Raw genomic sequence first — 19,960 nt, 5'->3', positions numbered from 1 at the left:
GGTCGGCAGTTTGGCGGGTCGAATCCTGAGTGCCGTGTAACAGAGTAAGCGCCTGTTACTCATCCCAGCTTCTGCCAACCTAGCAGTTCGAGAGCACATAAAAATGCAAGTAGAAAAATAGGGACCACTACGGTGGGAAGGTAACAGCATTCTGTGTCCCTTTGGCGTCTAGTCATGCCGGCGACATGACCACGGAGACGTCCTCGGACAAGCGCTGGCTCTTCGGCTTTGAAACAGAGATGAGCACCGGCCCCTAGAGTCAGAAATGACTAGCACACATGTGCGAGGGAGCCTTTACCTTTACCTTAAGTGGCCATTTTGCATTATGGCAACCATTCTGTGTGCACAGTATGCTCTAATGCTCTTTCTAAACTCCAAATTGACTTTGTAAAATGTTTTATGGGATACCTCCTCTCCCCAAAAGATAGTTAAAGTTGTTATTCAAACAATAATATATTCTTAAAGAAATGAAGACATTTAGCTTTGGCAACAAAGTATATTCAGTGTTATCATATGATATTCAACCCAGGTTTCTGGGTTTGGAAAATATTCTAAGTCATAAACTAACCATGAAGCCTATGACTGCACAACTTGCACAATAAAACAATACTTCGCTATATTCAGTGCTTTTTTTGTAAAAGAAAAAGGTGCCGGAACTCACACGTCATACAACCTGCCTTGCCTACCCTACAAGGTTCCATCCAAAAAAGGTGCCAGAACTCCGTTCTGAGCGTTTTATGAGAAAAAAAGCCCTGGCTATATTTCATTGTGCTGTGCAACAATCGAGTGAATTTTTAATTTGTAAATTCTGGGTTAACAACACATTTCAACAGAGTTCCATAGACAAAAGTTTATAATGTTTAATATTATTTTGCAATACTCAAAATTGTGCAAAGTATATGAGAATATGATTTCTGTGATGCACCTATTGTCCCCCATAATGTCTCACTGGCTCTTCGCATATTGCTGCAAAAAACTGTCATAAGCTCTGTAAAACTTTCTGAGCTGTGCTTTGCTGATAAGGAGCTTGGAATAGAAGGTACTTCAGATTTTCTTAGGACTTAATGCTCATAAGAGAAAAGAGGAACTAGCAGAGACAGAGTTAGTGAAAATAGGAGGGATGAAAAGAAAAGGGCCAGGAAGTTGCTAGCAAGCAACTAAAGGTACTACCAGTATATTAGCTTGAATAAAGAGAGAAAAAGAAGGAAGCGATCTTCAAAGCAGATTGGGTAATTATTGTGCTGCTGAAGGTTCCTCTATGTGGGAAAAATTTCCCGAAATGTTCAAGAATAAAACCTAGAGTAAGAGACCAAGGAAGAAAAGACCTAACACATTAATACAGAAAGCATAGGGGCTATGCCAGAAAATAAACGGAAGAAGGAAAATTTGAGTGATTTACTATGAAAAATTCATCAGCTAATTCATCAGATTGAGAAGAACATGGCGAACTACACCTATAAACACTTTTTTAAAAAATGTAGAATTCTCTAGTATTTAGCATCATAGAAAATGCCTTGCATGGTAGGGATACACATATCTTAAGTTCTTATTATAATTTGGTAAGCAATTGTGTTTAGAATGGCTTTTGACCCAAAACAGTGCAGGAAAAGTATCACTTTGATTTTTTAAAAGGCTTTTTAAGACTAAGCAGCATGAAGTTAAAGTACTTGAACTTGAACAACTATATTGTCCTGTCTCTTTTAGACAGGTTCCTTGTGTTCATGTAGGTACAGACTCATTCCTATAAGACAGTTTAAAACTTCCTTTACTGAGTTATTAAAATTCAGACATAAGTTATTAAAATTCATATAATCATTTTAGCAAGCCTATTAGATCTGGGCTGAAGTCATAAAGCTATTATCAGAATAACTGTTTGTGGACCAATCCGATATCAGCATGGTGATTCGCTGGAATCTGGAACAGCGACATGGGTGGTGAAACAGACGAACTTAAATCTGGCTAATTCTGGAGGAAGTTTGGCCTTCGTCCTTTGCCGTAGCAGCTACGGCGTAGCTGCTCGGCCTTGAAGGCTTGTTTAAAAAAAAAAAAACTGGTCCACGTTGCGCACGCATGCGTTCTAATCATTGATCACCTGAAGCTCATAAACGGGGTAAAGAGGTAACGCGGATGTGGGGGAATAGGGAGAGAAGGAGATTGTGGTAGGCCGCTTTTCGCAGCGCTTCCGTGAATCTTCGAAGAAGATTCGGGACCGTTTGATGCTCTGAGGCTTGCAAACGAGAAGGATTTCCTCTGGCCGTACCTTCCTTTCGTTTGCTTCAGCCGGCAGCCGTCATGTTCAAAAAGCTGAAGCAGAAGATCAGCGAGGAACAAACTTCGGGCCGCGGAAGTCCAGCCCGTGGCACTTCGGCGTTTACTCAGGTAGGCGGTAGAAAATCCGGACCTGGCGCTCCTGCTTGGCATAGTAGACGGAGACTGGTTCTCTTTCTCGGGAAATGCCCGGTGGTTTAAAACGGAGCAATTATACGCTTCAGAGGGGCAGACTCCAGAATGTGTGCGAATCCTGACGCAGTTTCCTTCCTCTCGACCTCCCTCTGCGGGATGGGAGCGACCGCTGAAAGGGCTCAGGTGCCGGCCTCCTCCGAGCCACTTGTGTAAAAAGCGCCATTCTTTCAGTTTATCGCTTTAGGACACTTTGCGCTAGCCACCTAGGCAGCCTTCTACTCACGTTAAGTTAATTTTGGTTGTCTAGTTTAGTAGGACTTGTTCAAGCCTGTTCCAATAATTGAACAAGACATGCTGAACCCACCAAAGTTCATGGCATTTTAGCCTAGTGTTGTGAGAACCAGACTTTGCATGGTTCAGTGTGCTTGTTAACAGAAATTGTGTTAACTGAGTCTTTAAGAACTTGGGCAAGCTAGAAATATAAACGCAACTCGACTGTTTATTCAGAACAGAGGCCTGCTAACTTCAGAGCAATCTTTCCACTGCTCTGGATAGGTCCCATTGAATTTGATGTGGCTTGCTTTCAGCTATGAACTCATAAGATTATGTGCCTAAGCCTACCAAAAATAATGTATTCCCAAAGACTTCCCTTTCAAATACATATTAGAATTATTTGCCGGCACACTCTTTAATATAATAAGTTTCCTTTGATTTTGTGCAGAATAGAATATACTGTATTTCATTGTAACAGTGTCCTATGTATGAAAAAGGAGCTTTTTGAGAACCTGCCAAGGATAGAATGGGATGTACTGTTCAATAGAGCTAGTCATGCTGTGGTGTAATGCATTCTTAGATATTTTATTGTTTAATGATTGTCTACATGGAGGGAAGTGTGTAGTGGGATGCCCCAGGGGTTTGTCCTAGGCCCAGTGCTCTTCAACGTCTTCAGTGATTTGGACAAGGGAATAGATGGGGAACTCATCAAATATGCAGATGACACCAAGCTGGCAGGAATAGCCAACACTCCAGAAGACAGGCTTAAGATACAGGAGGATCTGGACAGACTTGAACACTGGGCACTATTTAACAAAATGAAATTCAATGGGAAAAAGGTAAGGTTCTACATTTAGGCAAGAAAAACCAAATGTACAGGTATAGTATTGGTGGTATCTTGCTCAGTAGTAGTAACTGTGAGAGTGATATTGGAGTTCTAGTGGACAATCACTTAAATATGAGCCAGCAGTGTGCTGCAGCTGCCAAAAAAGCCAACACAGTGCTAGGCTGCATTAACAGAGGGATAGAATCAAGATCATGTGAAGTATTAATACCACTTTACAATGCCCTGGTAAGGCCACACTTGGAATACTGCATCCAGTTTTGGTCACCACGAAGTAAAAAAGATGTTCAGACTAGAAAGCGTACAGAAAAGAGCAACAAAGATGATTAGGGGACTGGAGGCTAAAACATATAAGGAACGGTTGCTGGAATTGGGTATGTCTAGTCTAATGAAGAGAAGGGTGAGGGGTGACATGATAGCAGTGTTCCAATATCTCAGGGGCTGCCACAAAGAAGAGGGAGTCAAGCTATTCTCCAAAGCACCTGAAGGCAGGACAAGAAGCAACAGATGGAAACTAATCAAGGAGAGAAGCAACATAGAACTAAGGAGAAACTTCCTGACATTTAGAACAATTAGCCAGTAGAACAACCTGCTTCCAGAAGCTGTGACTGCTCCAACACTGGAAGTTTTTAAGAAGAGACTGGACAGCCATTTGTCTGAAATGCTATAGGACAGTGGTAGGCAACCTTGGCTCTTTTATGACTCATAGACTTCAACTCCCAGAATTCCTGACCCAACATGGCTGGGTCAGGAATTCTGGGAGTTGAAGTCCATGAGTCATAAAAGAGCCAAGGTTGCCTACCCCTGGTATAGGGTTTCCTGCCTGAGCAGGGGGTTGCACTAGATCAGGTATGTCAAACTCAATTTCATTGAGGGCCTCATCAGTATTGCGGTTACCCTCAGGGGGCCGGGTGGGTATGGCCCGGGTGGGCATGGCCTACTGGGTGGGCGTGGCTAGAGTGCGTATGGCCTACTGGGTGGGCATGGCCAGCTCTACATCATTCGCATCAAGGGTGCCTATGGGGGCCTGGGCAGGAGTGGGACAGATCTGAGGGTCTCTGGGCCAAGGCAGTGGGGGCTGTTCCCTCACTGTTTCCAGGATGTCTTCGCGGGCCACATGAAACCACTTCGCGGGCTGGATCCGGCTCCCGGGCCTTGTGTTTGACATGTCTGCACTAGATGACCTCCAAGGTTCCTTCCAACATCATCATCATCATCATCATCATTATTATCATCATCATCATCAAATTACATATTTTGATATGTATTTTCTATCATGTCTTCTAAAATGGATCTTGATGTAAACAAATGACTACACACTTATCTTGAGATAACATATTTTCCATTATTCTTAGTGGTGACAGGATTGAAAAGTAAGAGCTAATTTCAAACCTTTGCTACCAAAACTGCAAATTTTAGTCAAATTGTAGGAGTTTCAACAGAGTGTCCAAACACTTGTAAGAAAATACAATGATCAGTTCTTCCCCACTTAAAATCTGAAATGTTTTATTTCATGCAGCTACACAAGTCATGTTGTTATAAGGATTTTTTGCACTCTGAAGTGGCATATGATCAGGTTCCAAAAAAAATGTTATGAAAACACAATATATTTTTAAAAAATTATCTTTAAGAAATGGAAACACCAAGCATCAGATATTCAAAATCCCTTCAGTTCAGAATATAGAATGTTGTATTTGAGAATCAGCTATAAATTAAAAATGTTAAAAGGAGCCTGAACACAAATGTCATATTTTGTATGTATTTGTGACTCAACCATAGCAAGACAGAATGACTGTAGGTATTTGGCCCCTTCCTCCGACAAGGTTCTTCCATCTCTGGTTCTGGATGGGGTTGCAATGCTCCAAACAGACCTGGTGCGCAGGGTGAGGGTCCTCCTGGACTCATGTTTTCCTGTTTGAAGAGCAGATGATAGCCAAGGCTATGAGGGGTTTTGCATATCTTCAGATGGTGAATCAGTTGCAGCCATACTTAAATTACGAGGTGCTACTCATGTAACTCTGTTGTAACCTCCAGGATAGACTACTGTAATACACTCCACATGGGCATGCCCTTGAAGATCATTTGAAAACTGGAGCAGAATGTGGCTGTGTGGGTAGTAAATGGTGTGAGATATACATCACATGTAACACCACTCTTGTTTGATTATGGGTGCATTTCTGGGTGCAGTTCAAAGTGCTGGTGATTACCTACAGTATATGGTTTGGAAGTGGGGTACCTGAAGGATTGCTTTTTTTCAACAGTGTCTACCCATCCACGTAGGTCAATCAGAATGGGCATGTTGCAGATCCTGCCAGCCAAAGAGTGTCGGCTGGCAGGGACAAGAAGGTGAACTCTTTCTGCAGTAGCCCTTGTTCTATAGGGATCATTCTCACTTTGGAGATCAGAATGGCCCCAAACCCATTAGCCCTTTGTAAGGCTTTAAAAACCTGACTACGTTCCTGGGCCTGGGGTGCTGAATGTACCAATGTCTCCATTTCCTGCCTATATTATTAACTGGCCAAAATTGTTAACTGCTCTTGTGTATGCTAAATTAGCTGTTTTAATGTTTTTGCTGGTTTTACTGTTATTATTGTTTTAAAATGTTTTTTTAAATTTTTTAAAATCATAATATATTTTATGAAGCCACCCAGAGTCATTGACTGAGCTGGGCAGCAAAGAAATTAAACAGCCAACCTAATAAATAAAGATACAATTTTAAAACTTTGAAGCGTAGTTCTCAAAAGAGAATCCATGGGAAGCTGTGTAGCTATTTATGTACATGACTATTTGACTGTCTTCATATTGGGATGCAACTAATCCTATTTTGTGGGCCACTCGTGAAATATTGTAACTGCACAACATATAAAAAAACACCAGTCTACTTTAGGGATAGGATAATGCATGACGCATCTTACAATTTCATAACTTTGTAAGTTCCAATATTTAGTGAATGTATAACGTAACCCTAAGGAGAACATATTTTATCTCTTAGTACACTTAAAATGTAAGATTAGGAGCAATCAGGATAAATTGATCAACTTTATGATTGAAATGTATTAATGGAAGAGAAAAACTTTCTTAACCAAAGTTAATGCAAGTAGTGTTCAAACAACTTTGTTTGTTAAATTTATTTGCTATCTTTCTTTCCATGGAGCTACTCTAGGTAGTTAATTTATTTCTGAGCTGGTGGAATACTATCAGATTCAGAAAAAAGGCCAGCTACAAAGCTTTCAACACACAATCAGATGTACATTATATATTTCATTAGTGGTCAGTTGCAGATTAGAACAAATCAGTCATTTAGATTTGCAACTTTTTTCTGTCTCTAGGTAAACAAATTAGCATAGTGTGAAGATTAGATAGTAAAAACCATATGCATTCTTATCAAATATATAAAAATAGGGCTGCATGGTTGGAAGAACCAATATTGGCTTTGCTTAATGGTATTGATATTATTTTTAACTCAGTTTAAAATAATTTTAGTACAATGTGCATTTTTGTACAGCTAGCTGTGCTCTGTATTGCATATAATGAAATTATCTATTGGGAGGAAGACATTCATTCTTGATATTTCTTTACAGAGATCTTCTGAATCTTCTGCACTGTCACCATCAATACACAGGAACAGAACATCGTCTCTTACAGAGCAAAATGATGACAGTACTTCAACTCCTAATAGAAAGGTGGGTTAAGATCTATATCATAATGGGAGGAGAGCATCAACAAAGTTAAAAGAGTTTTATGATTTTTGTTACATTTGATTAAATTAATTTTAATCTGTTGTCTATTGTTTAAAGTATAAATTAATTGCTGTATACATGAATAGCACAAAAGTAACTTCCTTGAAAGACAGAATTCAGTACATAAATTTGAGTTCTATGATCTACAGTACCAACAGATATTTCTGAGTTTTTAAAATCTATAGATATATTTGTCCATGATTCATCCTGTTTTATTGTCATTTATTGTTAATGTGATGTAATGATTAAAATTATGGACTAGGATTTTGATAGTAGAAACCTATTTCAGTCTATTCTCAGCCACAGAAGTTTGTCACTGCTTTTTCTCTCTCAGCCCAATTCAATAGTTGCCTTACAACTGTTCATGTAAAAAAGATCTGGAATTATGACAACCTTTGAAAAGTTTTATAGCCTGTAAAGCCCTTCCAACTGTTGCAAAATGTTGCACTATCATTTCTGCAATCATGTGATTATGATCAGGGTACTTGGTAACCTATTCACACAGTTGCAAACTACCCCACAATCGTGATCACTATTTACAACTTTCTTTGCTAGCTCCCCAGAAAATTAAAGGGAAAGCCAGCAGGACAGTTGTAAGCTGCTTTGGGGGCTGCCTTTGGCAGTGCAGAAACAAAGCCAAAATCATGAAAATTTGAACTTCATCCCTGCAACCTTCCAGAGGAGATCCTTTGTACGCACAGAAGAGAACTGAATTCTCTTAGCAAGGCAGTTCTTTCAGTCAAGCCAAAGGTGAATGTCTCTCTGCTCAGAGGCTGAAAATCCTACATGGACTTTGGCAGGGTAGACTTTCAGCTCCCCAAAAGATCCTCTCATGATTTCCCCTATTTGTTAACTTTGCATTGTATGATGTAGGATTCTGTCTGCTTAATGCCCTGTAATCTTACCCAGGAATCCAGCTGTATGAAGCAATAATTAATGTCTTGTTTGATGGCCACTTTGCTCAATGGCTGTGATTTCACTCCGATTGTGGTTTTAAACAAGAACTTCCTGTAGTAGAGAAACATTGGAGGAACATATTAAGTACATTTCCTTGAGTTCCTGGAGGAAAGGTGAGATATAAATTAATCATTAAATGAACCATCATTCTAGTCATTGTCTATCTACTGCAGGAAGAAGGCCTTTCCTCATGTTCCCAACCAATACAGTCTTGAGCTTTCTTCTGCCAATTGAGCTTGCAATATTTGCTGATGTCATCAATCCATCTTGTTTTAAGTCTCTTTTGTGGACACTTCTTTTCAAAAGGAATCCATTCTATAACTGCCTTAGTCCACTGCCATTAGTTCTTCTTATGTGACCAGCCCATTTCCATTTCAATTCTTTTACACTCTTGATATTATATACTTTCGTTTGTTCTCTGATCCATGTGCAGGTCTTTCTATCTTGTCTTGTGATGCCAAGCACATATCTTTTTATGGCTCCTTTTACTACTTGTAGCTTTTGAATTGATTGTCAGGTTAGTGTCCATGTTTTGCTGGCATATGTTAGAACAGGTAGCACATACTGATTGATAACTTTTCTCTTTAGGCATAGGGAGAGATTATTCTTGAAAATTACACTTAATTTGCCCAATGCCCGCCAACCACATTTAACGTTCAATTTACTTTATTGTATCACCTTCCACTGAGATCAGTTGGTCAAGTTATATATAATGGTCTACTTAGTTCTTCACCAGATATACAGTTGCAAGAAAAAGTATATGAACCCTTTGGGATTACGTGGAGTTTTGCATGAATTGGCCATAAAATGCGCTCTAAACGTCATGTAAGTCACAATAGAAAAACAGTCTGCTTAAAATAATACTACACAAACATTAGCTGTTGTCATGTTTTAATTGAATATAAGATGGAAACATTCACAGTGCAGGGTGGAAAAAGTATGTGAACCCCTAGCCTAATGACTTCTCCAAGAGCTAATTGGAGCCAGGAGTGAGCCAACCTTGACTCCAATCAGTGTGATGATATTGGATGTGTTGTTGACAGCTGTCCTGCCCTTTAAAAACACACACCTGTTTTGGGTTTACTGGTCTCAAGAAGCACTGTCTGATGTGAACCATGCCTCGCAGAAAAGAGCTCTCAGAAGACCTACGATCAAGAATTGTTGACTTGCATGAAGCAGGAAAGGGTTACAAAAGTATCTCCAAAGGCCTTGATGTTCATGTGTCCACGGTAAGATAGACTGTCTACAAATGGAGAAAGTTTAGCACTGTTGCTACTCTCCCTAGGCGTGGTCGTCCTGTAAAAATGACTGCAAGAGCACAGCGCATAATGCTTAATGAGGTAAAGAAGAATCCTAGAGTGTCAGCTAAAGACCTACAGAAATCTCTGGCACATGCTAACATTTGTGTTGACACATCTACAATAAGGAAAACATTAAACAAGAATGGAGTACATGGGAGGACACCACGGAGGAAGCCATTGCTGTCCCAAAAAAAATATTGCAGCACGTTTGAAGTTTGCAAAAGAGCACCTGGATGTTCCACAGCACTACTGGCAAAATATACTGTGGACAGATGAAACCAAAATTGAGTTGTTTGGGAAAAACACACAACACTATGTGTGGAGAAAAAAAGGCACAGCACACCAACATCAAAACCTCATCCTCACTGTGAAACATGGCGGAGGGAGCATCATGGTTTGGGGCTGCTTTGCTGCCTCAGGGCCTGGACGGATTGTTGTCATTGATGGGAAAATGAATTCCAGAGTTTATCAGGACATTTTGCAGGAAAACGTAGGACCATCTGTTCGCCAACTGAAGCTCCACAGAGGATGGGTGATGCAACAGGACAATGACCCAAAGCATACAAGTAATTCAACAAAACAATGGCTTCAACAGAACAGAATACGCCTACTGGAGTGGCCCAGTCAGAGTCCTGACCTCAACCCGATTGAAATGCTGTGGCATGACCTTAAGAGAGCGATTCACACCAGACACCCCAAGAATATTGCTACACTGAAACAGTTTTGTGAAGAGGAGTGGTCCAAAATTACTCCAGATCGTTGTGCAGGTCTGATCTGCAACTACAGGAAACGTTTGGTTGAGGTTATTGCTGCCAAAGGAGGGTCAACCAGTTATTAAGTCCAAAGGTTCACTGTAGTTATCCTAGACTCCCAAAGACCTTTTTGCCTTCTATATTGAAAGTTATAAAGTTCTGCATTCCTGTCTCTAGTGATAAACCTCTGTCTCCTGCTCCATTTACAATTGTATATAACAAGACTTGTCTCCTGTAATTGCCCTTGCCTCAAGATATGGCTTCCTGTCTCCTGTAATTGTCCTTGCCTCAAGTTATGCCTTCCTGTGATAACCCTTGTCTTCTCTGTTAGCATTTGTATACGATAAGTTATGCTTTATTGTTTCCTGTGATGACCTTTGCCCTCTTCATTAGCAGTTGTATGCAATGAGTTATGTTTTCCTATGACCTTCCATATGTTGCTTCCTCATGTGTGTACTTCCCCCTCCCTGATGAAACTGCTCAATAAAAGAGTGCTGTGCAAAGCTGTTCGGGGGGCAACACCATCCACCCCGGGCACTCTGTGCTCTCTCACCTTGAACAAACTTGTGTTGGTGCCTCAGTTTGTCCTAGGATCCTGTTCCTGCGCTATCGCAGTTCCCAAGTGTGACCGTCGGAACGTCCGGCACACTGGGTCGGTGGCAAAGGGCAAAATCCTTCCATATTCAAGGTGTTCACCCTTGCGAGGGTCCCTCTAAATTCTCACCCCTGTTACGGGGCTCTAAGAGTTGAGGCCAGAACCCTGATCGGTCGCTCGACGCGACAACTGGGAGCTCGTCCGGGATCGCGGCTTCAACTCCACAGTACGACTCCTGTCCAGGGGTGTACTGCCTGCACTCCTGTTACCACGCACCTCGGAGAAGGCTTCTAATCGTGAGTAATGGGCTCCCCACTTTCCAAAGTTTCGTCAGGTCATAGGGACGAACTTTTTAATATAGTGCAGAATGCTAATTTTGTTCAAAAATACAATAGCACCATGGTCCATCCTGTAGGAAAGAGACTTTTAACAAAACTTTTACAATATATTAACAAAAATTGTCCGGCTTATCCGGAATCAGGCACTTTGTCTGTTATAACCTGGGAAAAGCTAGGTAAATATCTTCACAGTCATCCCAGGGCGCCTGCTGACATTTTGTCCGCATGGCAAGCAGTGATGGTAGCATTAAAACTTTTGTCATCTCCTTTAGATATGACATCTTCTACCTCTAAACCTCTTGATCACTCTTCTGATCTTCCGCCTTCATCCGTGCCGCCCCCACCCTATGAAAAATCAGAGAAACTTCCTCCTATTGCTGTGCCTGTCCCCCCCTCTGCTCTGCCTCCGGAGAATCTTCCTTCTGCCTCTTCTCTTTGCCCTGCTGTGCCTGTCCCTCTCTCTGCTCCCGACAAAGAGGAAAAAGCCTCTGAGCTTGTTGCCATTACTATTTCTAAACCCCCTCCTCCCCCCTTCCCTCCTCTTCCTTCTCCAAATCTCCCTCCTCCGCCTCCCCGCCCCACTCAAGGGGCACCTTTTGTTCACTCTATGCTTGCAGCTCATGCCTCCGGGATATTAGATCCAGAGGATTTAGAAGCTTGTGCTGCTGCCCCCCCACCACCACCTCCACCCGAACTACCTGTTTATACTCCTCTGACTCCAAAAACTATTAAGGACATTAAAGCTGCTGTGACTCAATATGGCCTTCATTCTAAATACACTCTCGGCCTGATCACAGATTTGAATTACCTTGGCACTCATATGACCATCGCTGATTATCGTGTGCTGTTTGGCCACGCCTCTTCTGGCCCCCAGCAGGGAATCTAGAGGGGGGGCAGTCAGCCAGCCCGACAACAAAGGCTGACATTTCTTTTCCTCTTAATGCTTCTAACCCCTCTGAACTTTTCACTGATTCTCTTTTTCATTAAGCCTTTTCAGTTTCTCCGGCTCCCCCTCCTTATGAGGATTCAGCCGGGAGAAACTCAGCAGGGCACCTCAGCTGCGGCTGAGCCCCTCAGGCTCAGCCAGAATCTGTTAAATCACAATTGAACATGGAAGATTTGTCATCTTGTTATCCTGTTAATTTTTTGCCGGCACCAGCAGCCGGAGGTTAACCAATCCAAGAGTATACACCCTTGCATCATGAATTGATCAACTATGTGCAAGGATTTTTAATAAGTATAGGTAAGCTAACATGGTTTTGACTCTATCACAATATCTTGTTTGGGAATCTGAATATAAATAAAAAAGAAATAGAGAAAAAATTTCTTGCTGGATTACCTCAAGGAGTAAATAGGGATCAATTATTTGGCACGGGACAATTCATTACTAATGACCAACAGGCTCAAAGCCCAAGGGAGGCTTTTAATTTGATACAGGAAGGGGCTTTAGCAGCTTTCCGCAAGATAGAAGATCCTCACGGAAAAGCTAAAATGTCTTTTGCAAAGGTTTATCAAGGTCCCAATCAGGCTTATTCAGACTTTGTGGATGGACTGCAGGAAGAAAATACAAGGCAAATAGACAATGAATATGCCCGAAATGAACTCCTGTTAAAATTGGCTTATGTGGGGCTTGAAAGAGCCTCTTGGGGCGAGCTGTTCTCAGTAAAGTCCAGGGGTGCGTCTGTTGATTTCAACTGCCTGGACTTGTCTGAGATCTAGCTTCCCATTGCAGGCTCCGAGCCAAGCTAAATTGACAATTCTGGTCTACCAAATCAAAGAATAGGAAAGTAGTTGTTGTTGTAACCTAAAGAAAAGAAAAATCAAAGAAATAAAATCAAGTTTTTCTTCTATCTTTTTCTTTTAATCTAGCTCTTTGGATTATTGTTTTGACCTAAAACCCCAAATTTATATGTGTGTTTTGTTCTGTTTTAAATAAATGTTGTTTTAATAGTATGTGTGTATATATGTCTGTCTGTGTTGTTCTGTGTTATTTCCAAGACTTGGAAGAGGGTCAAAATCCTCTCTGATAACACCAAACAAAAAGACCTTATTTAACAATGTATGGTTTGTCTGGAGAAAGTTTGAAATGAAATTTTTGTATGTGAAATTGTTTATGCAAGCAGTCAGAATGGAAGTGAATGAGTTAATTTGCTGATATGTAAATGTGAGTGTGTTAGCCCTCAAACCCACCTATCACCCCCCACCCCGTCCCAGGCTGTGAAAGGAACAGTAAACTACAGATTTTATTGTTGTAAAAGCCATGGATGATGTGTGAGAGAAAATGCATGTAAAGGAGAGCAAACTATTTTTTTTTGGTGGTGAGATTTTTGTAAAGTTTCTTTTACCCCCCCCAACCCCGCTCTGTTACTTTAAGAGTGAGAAAGGGAGAGACAGCCAGAAGAGGGGGGGTGGCTGGTCCTTTTAACCATTCTTTTTTCTCTGCTTAGAATTCCAGTCTGAGAAAGGGGGGTGGATGTGAAACTTGATGCCCACTCTTGCAGTTTCAGCTTGCAATTTTTTTTTACTCGTAAGAGGAGAGATTAATTGTTGGACAAGTTTTTGGAAATTTTTGAATTTTTAGTTAAACATCACCCAAAAGAAATTACTCTGATCTTTTTGTGGAGTTGTTTTTTGTTTTTGTTTTTGATGTTTTTGTGTCTGTGTGCAGGACACATTGATAGAAGGTGATATCTGGGAGAATTTCCCTCCCTTAATCAGCACTAGCCTGTGGATTTTATACCTTACAACAGGCTCTGAGATTGTTAATACAGGAAAGGGGGAACATATACACTGACTCCAAATATGATTATGGAATCTTCAATACTTTTGGAGAAGAGAAATGTAGAGGATTGATTAATAGCTAAGGAAAACAGTCGGCTCATACAAAAGTTGATAGAAGCTGTGGAAGCAGAAAAGACAGAAGTTAGGCCAGAGTGGCAGAAGGGCAGTGAATGAATGGATAATAGAAGGGAGAAACAGAAAAGTGGTTTTTAAGTTGGTTTGCACAGATTTGTGAATTGCATACATGAATTGTATGCCTTAACACAAGCCTTAGAATGCTGAAGGAACAAGAATGTACTATAGAAATATGGATAGGGAGAAACATGGGTAGTACAAGAAAGTGAGAGGTGGATGTTGCATGATGGGAGTCGGATGTTGCTATTGTTCAATGTGCTAACCAATTGAAAATTTTGGAGTGGATTCATTTATCCCATACGCCCAAAGTTTCTATTTTAACCAGAGAAGCACAATTGGCTCAATTGATTTTTAAAATTCGTCACCGAACAAAAGCCTTGATTGGGCTGGAGAAAGACACTCTTTTTGTGCCTATGTCTTTGCAAATTTGGGAATCATTTTTTCTAACCTCAAGTGAATTGCAATTTTCCTTAGCTGATTGGCATGGCAAGGTTTCTTGCCACCCACCACCCGATCGTTTGCAAATTGTTCGCACTGTACCCATTAACTGGTTGTCACCCTTGTCTCCTCACCCCCTACATTCGGCTGTTACAGTTTTTACAGATGGGAGCAAGGAGTGTGGCGCCTGTGCCTGGTTGGAAAATGGTCAATGGAGAACCAAGCAAACAACACCCCAGCGGTCAGCTCAAAAAGCTGAACTGGCTGTTTCAATTTTGGCCTGTCAAATTTTTTCCTTTCAACCTTTGAATCTTATTGTTGATAGCTTTTATGTTTATCACACAATTCAAGTGATTTATGGATCTTATTTATCCCCCTCCATTCAACCAGATTTGTTACAACTTTTTTTAACCTTGCAAAATTTGCTTTTGGAACACCAACATCCTGTTTTTGTTGCTCACATTCGTAGTCATCAGCCTTTTCCAGGTTTTTTGCAAGAGGGAAACAATGTTGCAGATCAGGCTGCCTCCGGACCTTCAGCCTGTTCTTTGCAACCCCTCACCCCCTGGGAAAGTCATTCATATTTCCATCAAAATTCCAAAGCTTTGCAAAAGCAGTTTGGCATCACCGCTGCAGAAGCTATTGCAATTCGCCAGCAGTGTCCAACCTGCAGCAAACAAGCAACTGCAATTCCTATGGGTGTAAATCCAAGGGGATTGGAGCCTTGCCAAATTTGGCAAATGGATGTCACACAATATGCACCATTTGCCCCATGGAAGTATTTGCATGTTTCAATTGATACCTTTTCAGGATTCATCATGGCTACCCCCCAAAGGGGAGAAGCCACCAAACATGTCATTAATCATTGTATTCGGACCTTTGCAGTGCTGGGATGTCCAAAAGAACTCAAAACAGATAATGGCCCTGCTTATAGCAGTCAAGCCATGGCAGAATTTTGTCATCATTGGCAAATAACACACAAATTCGGAATTCCATATAATAGCCAAGGCCAAGCTTTGGTGGAAAGGGCTAACCAAACCTTGAAACATGCTTTAGATCGTTATAAAAATCAGAACGGGGGAAAACGAAACCCCAACCTCCCAGCAGTGCAAGAAACTCTTAATCTTTGCCTCTACACTCTAAAAACTTTTCCAACTTGACTGGCTATCCCTTAACCACAGCTGCAGAGCAGCATTTTTCATCTCCAGTTGCAGATCAGCCTAAACCCAAAGTGTGGTATCGCCAACTTCCAGACCTAACTTGGAAAGGCCCTGCAGACCTTCTCACTTGGGGAAGAGGCTACGCAGCTGCTCAACTTCCAGACAAAGTGCTGTGGATCCCCGGTCGCCACGTTCGTCCGTATTATGCCTCCACAAACACAACTGCAGAACCCATTAAAGATGACAGCATGGTTTGTGACAGCATGGTTTGTGACTTTTTTCAGCTTTAACACCACTGACTGATGCCACTAAAACACAATTCCATCTGAAAGCTTACCCCAGACATCAAAGTTTTGCCGCCTACTCAGCCTGCAGCATTTCATTGTGCCTCCACTTCACCAGCTATCCCATCCCGTTCTTTACAATGGCTCACACCTTTGACATTGGTTCCAGTCAAAAATGACTCTTTTCACACTGTTTTTGCCCATCGCATGGACCCAGAAGGAACAACCTGTTGTTAACAACGAGTCTACCATCATCATCTATGTGAACTCTGTAGCTCATGTTCCTGTCCAAACTTGAAATGGTTTCAACTTTCAGGAATTACTTGGCTCCTGGTTTCCCAAATTACCTGGTTTACAAGCTATTGTAGCTTTAATTGGTATGATTGTATTAGGATGTATTATTTTTCCTTGTGTCTTGCCTATTTTTATCAGAAGTATTACTAACAGTATTTCTTTGATTGTGCTTGACTCCATGGCAGAATTAAACAAATGATTGAAAGACAGAGAAGGGGAATGCTCCCAGCATTATACTTGGTATCAAGGAATGTTTAACTTCTCTCCCTGGCTGACCACCCTTTTCTCAGCCATAGCTGGTCCTTTAATTTTATTATTACTTGCATGTGCAATTGGCCCATGTGTTATGGGTAAACTTTTAGATTTTCTACAACGAAGGCTGAGCAGCATTAGCGATGACATTCTGTTGATGAAACACACTGTTGACAGTGAATACGATGTTTAGAATTTACCTCTGATGAACCCTCACACCAACACTCTTTGAAAGGAACACTGGCGCCGGCACAGGAGGTATCGAAGGATTTCTCTTTTTCCTGCGTAAGTGTCCTAGAAGAGAAAGTTCTGGACTACATTGAGGGGCCTTCTCAGTAATTGGCCTTAAAAAACAGAAAAGGAGGAGTTGTAGTTATCCTAGACTCCCAAAGACCTTTTTGCCTTCTATATTGAAAGTTATAAAGTTCTGCATTCCTGTCTCTAGTGATAAACCTCTGTCTCCTGCTCCATTTACAATTGTATATAACAAGACTTGTCTCCTGTAATTGCCCTTGCCTCAAGATATGGCTTCCTGTCTCCTGTAATTGCCCTTGCCTCAAGATATGGCTTCCTGTCTCCTGTAATTGTCCTTGCCTCAAGTTATGCCTTCCTGTGATAACCCTTGTCTTCTCTGTTAGCATTAAATACGATAAGTTATGCTTTATTGTTTCCTGTGATGACCTTTGCCCTCTTCATTAGCAGTTGTATGCAATGAGTTATGTTTTCCTATGACCTTCCATATGTTGCTTCCTCATGTGTGTACTTCCCCCTCCCTGATGAAACTGCTCAATAAAAGAGTGCTGTGCAAAGCTGTTCGGGGGGCAACACCATCCACCCCGGGCACTCTGTGCTCTCTCACCTTGAACAAACTTGTGTTGGTGCCTCAGTTTGTCCTAGGATCCTGTTCCTGCGCTATCGCAGTTCCCAAGTGTGACCGTCGGAACGTCCGGCACACTGGGTCGGTGGCAAAGGGCAAAATCCTTCCATATTCAAGGTGTTCACCCTTGCGAGGGTCCCTCTAAATTCTCACCCCTGTTACGGGGCTCTAAGAGTTGAGGCCAGAACCCTGATCAGTCGCTCGACGCGACAGTTCACATACTTTTTCCACCCTGCACTGTGAATGTTTCCATCTTATGTTCAATTAAAACATGACAACAGCTAATGTTTGTGTAGTATTATTTTAAGGAGACTGTGTTTTTCTCTTGTTGTGACTTACATGACGTTTAGAGCGCATTTTATGGCCAATTCATGCAAAACTCCACGTAATCCCAAAGGGTTCCCATACTTTTTCTTGCAACTGTAAAAAAATTGTTTTTGTGAAGTTATTAAATAAAACCTAGCTATTTTTCAGATTTATTTTTAAGTCCAGTCTAGTTTGCTAAATAGTTCTTCAAGGCAGGTTGAGAAAAGGATAGGTAATATTGTATTGTCTTGTACACCTCGTTCTATGATGATTTCCACTTTAAGATCATTAGGACAAATGGTTGCCATTGTTTTTTCCTATATTGATTGTAGTAAGTTTATGTAAGCAGTATCTATGCCTTGGTTCAGCAGTGCATTGATTATTGCTTGCTGGAATACTGAGTCAAACGCTTTTTCATAGTCAATGAAAGCCATGCACAGAGACATGGTGTATTTATTGTGTCTTTCAATGACTTGCTAGATATCTGGGTGTGTGATCCATTGTGCTGTAACTACTTTTGGACCCAGCATGTTCTTTTGGCTGTGCATCATTTAATGTTCTTATTTTTTTTTGCTATTATCTTGGTGAAAACCTTGTTAAATGCCTGAAGGAAGGTTTATTGGGCAATAGTTCTTTTAAATCATCTTGGGCCCCTTTCTTGTGTATAAAAATCACTTCAGCATTTTTCTATGAACCTGGTATTTTTTCTTCTCTGAAGTATCTCAAGGATAGCTTTGTTAGTATCTTGTGTTAACTATTTTTTCATTAATAGTTTCATCAGAGATTTTTGACTGTGCAAAGTGTTTTTCCAGTGGTGCTATAAATATAACAGATTCAAGGCCGTTTTTTACTATTTGTTCGTTTTGGTCTGTAATGTTCATCTCTTTCAAATGGAAGACTGGATGAAAGTTGTAGAAGAGAACAAATCAAGGCTTCCTTAAAAGGTCCTTGTAATGTACCACCTTGCAATGAGGGATTTATCACTGCATGAATCCAAAATACTAATTGGGTGACTTTAGTGCAAGAATATGAAGAACAATAACTGGAAATCTTGTAATAGAGCAAAGCAATTTGATAAATTAATCTCAAAATCACTGCTCTTCTCTAACAACTTATTGCTCTTTATTTTCCTTTTTTTGTCACGTCTTTATCATTTTCATAGGCTCTTTTCAACAATCATCACTTTAGCTCATACCATTCTATGGTTACATCCAACGTTAAAGTGATTGATGACAGTACAATTGCAAAGTAAGGTTTTATGATTTTATCACTTGACATGATATGGTCAATTTCACTTGTATATCCAGATGGACTCTTCCAGGTCCCTTTTCTGCTAACCTTTTTCTCAAAAAATGAGTTCATAATATAAAATTCCTGTCCTTCAGCAAATCTACTAGTCTGCTGCCTCTATTATCTCATTCACCACGTCCATCAGGGCCAGCTGCTTTTTTCCAGTTATTGTTCTTCATATTCTTGCACTAAAGTCACCCATTAGTATTTTGGATTCATGCAGTGATAAATCCCTCAATGCAAGGTGGTACATTACAAGGGCCTTTTAAGGAAGCCTTGATTTGTCCTCTTCTACAACTTTCATCCAGTCTTCCATCTTCCCTTTTTTGGAGAAGGTGATAGAAAAGGTGGTTGCTCTGCAGCTACTAGGTGAAATGGATTTCCTGGACCGATCTTGGTCAGAATTCAGGCCCGGCTCTTGGATAGAGACAGCCTTACTTGCATGATCTTTGGTGGGAAGTGGAATGGGGATAATACAATCATTCCTGCTTTCCTTGACCTTTCAGTGACCTTCAATACCATTGACTAGGGTATCCTTTTGGGCTGGCTATGCAAGTTAGGATTGGGCAATACAGTTTTGCACTGGTTCAGCTCCTTTCTCCAAGTTGGTCCCTTTCGGTGTTGATAGGAAATGAAAGATACAACCCCTGACTGCTCACTTGCAATGTCCCACATGGCTCAATATTCTCCCTCCTGTTTAACATCTACATGAAACCATTGAATAAGATTATCTGCCACCATGGGTTGAGATGTCATCAATATATTGATGATACTCAGCTCTACCTCTCTATGCCTGGTGACACAAGTGATACTGTCTCTGCCCTCTCACAATGCATGGAGACTGTAAGGACCTGGATGGGGGGGACAACACACTTCAACTGAACCCTTGCAAAACTGAGTGGCTTTGGATACACGGAGCCTCAGACTCCGAATTTTTGTC

General features: G+C 41.0%; 1 protein-coding gene across 2 annotated transcripts in view; it reads left to right on the top strand.

Annotated features, from left to right (window-relative positions):
* Positions 1-2,079: 2,079 nt before the first annotated feature.
* The window catches only part of GOLGA4 (golgin A4), a 97,677-nt gene continuing 79,796 nt past the window's right edge, over positions 2,080-19,960 (top strand). For both annotated transcript variants that reach the window (XM_083377250.1, XM_083377249.1), the window contains exons 1-2: positions 2,080-2,379; positions 7,102-7,203. In XM_083377250.1, coding sequence (XP_083233376.1) covers positions 2,293-2,379; positions 7,102-7,203 — 189 coding nt within the window. In that variant the 5' untranslated portion in view covers positions 2,080-2,292. The remainder of the gene's footprint in view (positions 2,380-7,101; positions 7,204-19,960) is intronic.

The sequence above is a fragment of the Vipera ursinii genome, assembly GCF_947247035.1.
Source record: "Vipera ursinii genome assembly, chromosome: Z".
NCBI classification, from domain to species: Eukaryota; Metazoa; Chordata; class Lepidosauria; order Squamata; family Viperidae; genus Vipera; species Vipera ursinii.
The sequence above is the reverse complement of the archived record's forward strand: the minus strand, read 5'-3'. Positions and strand labels throughout refer to the sequence as shown.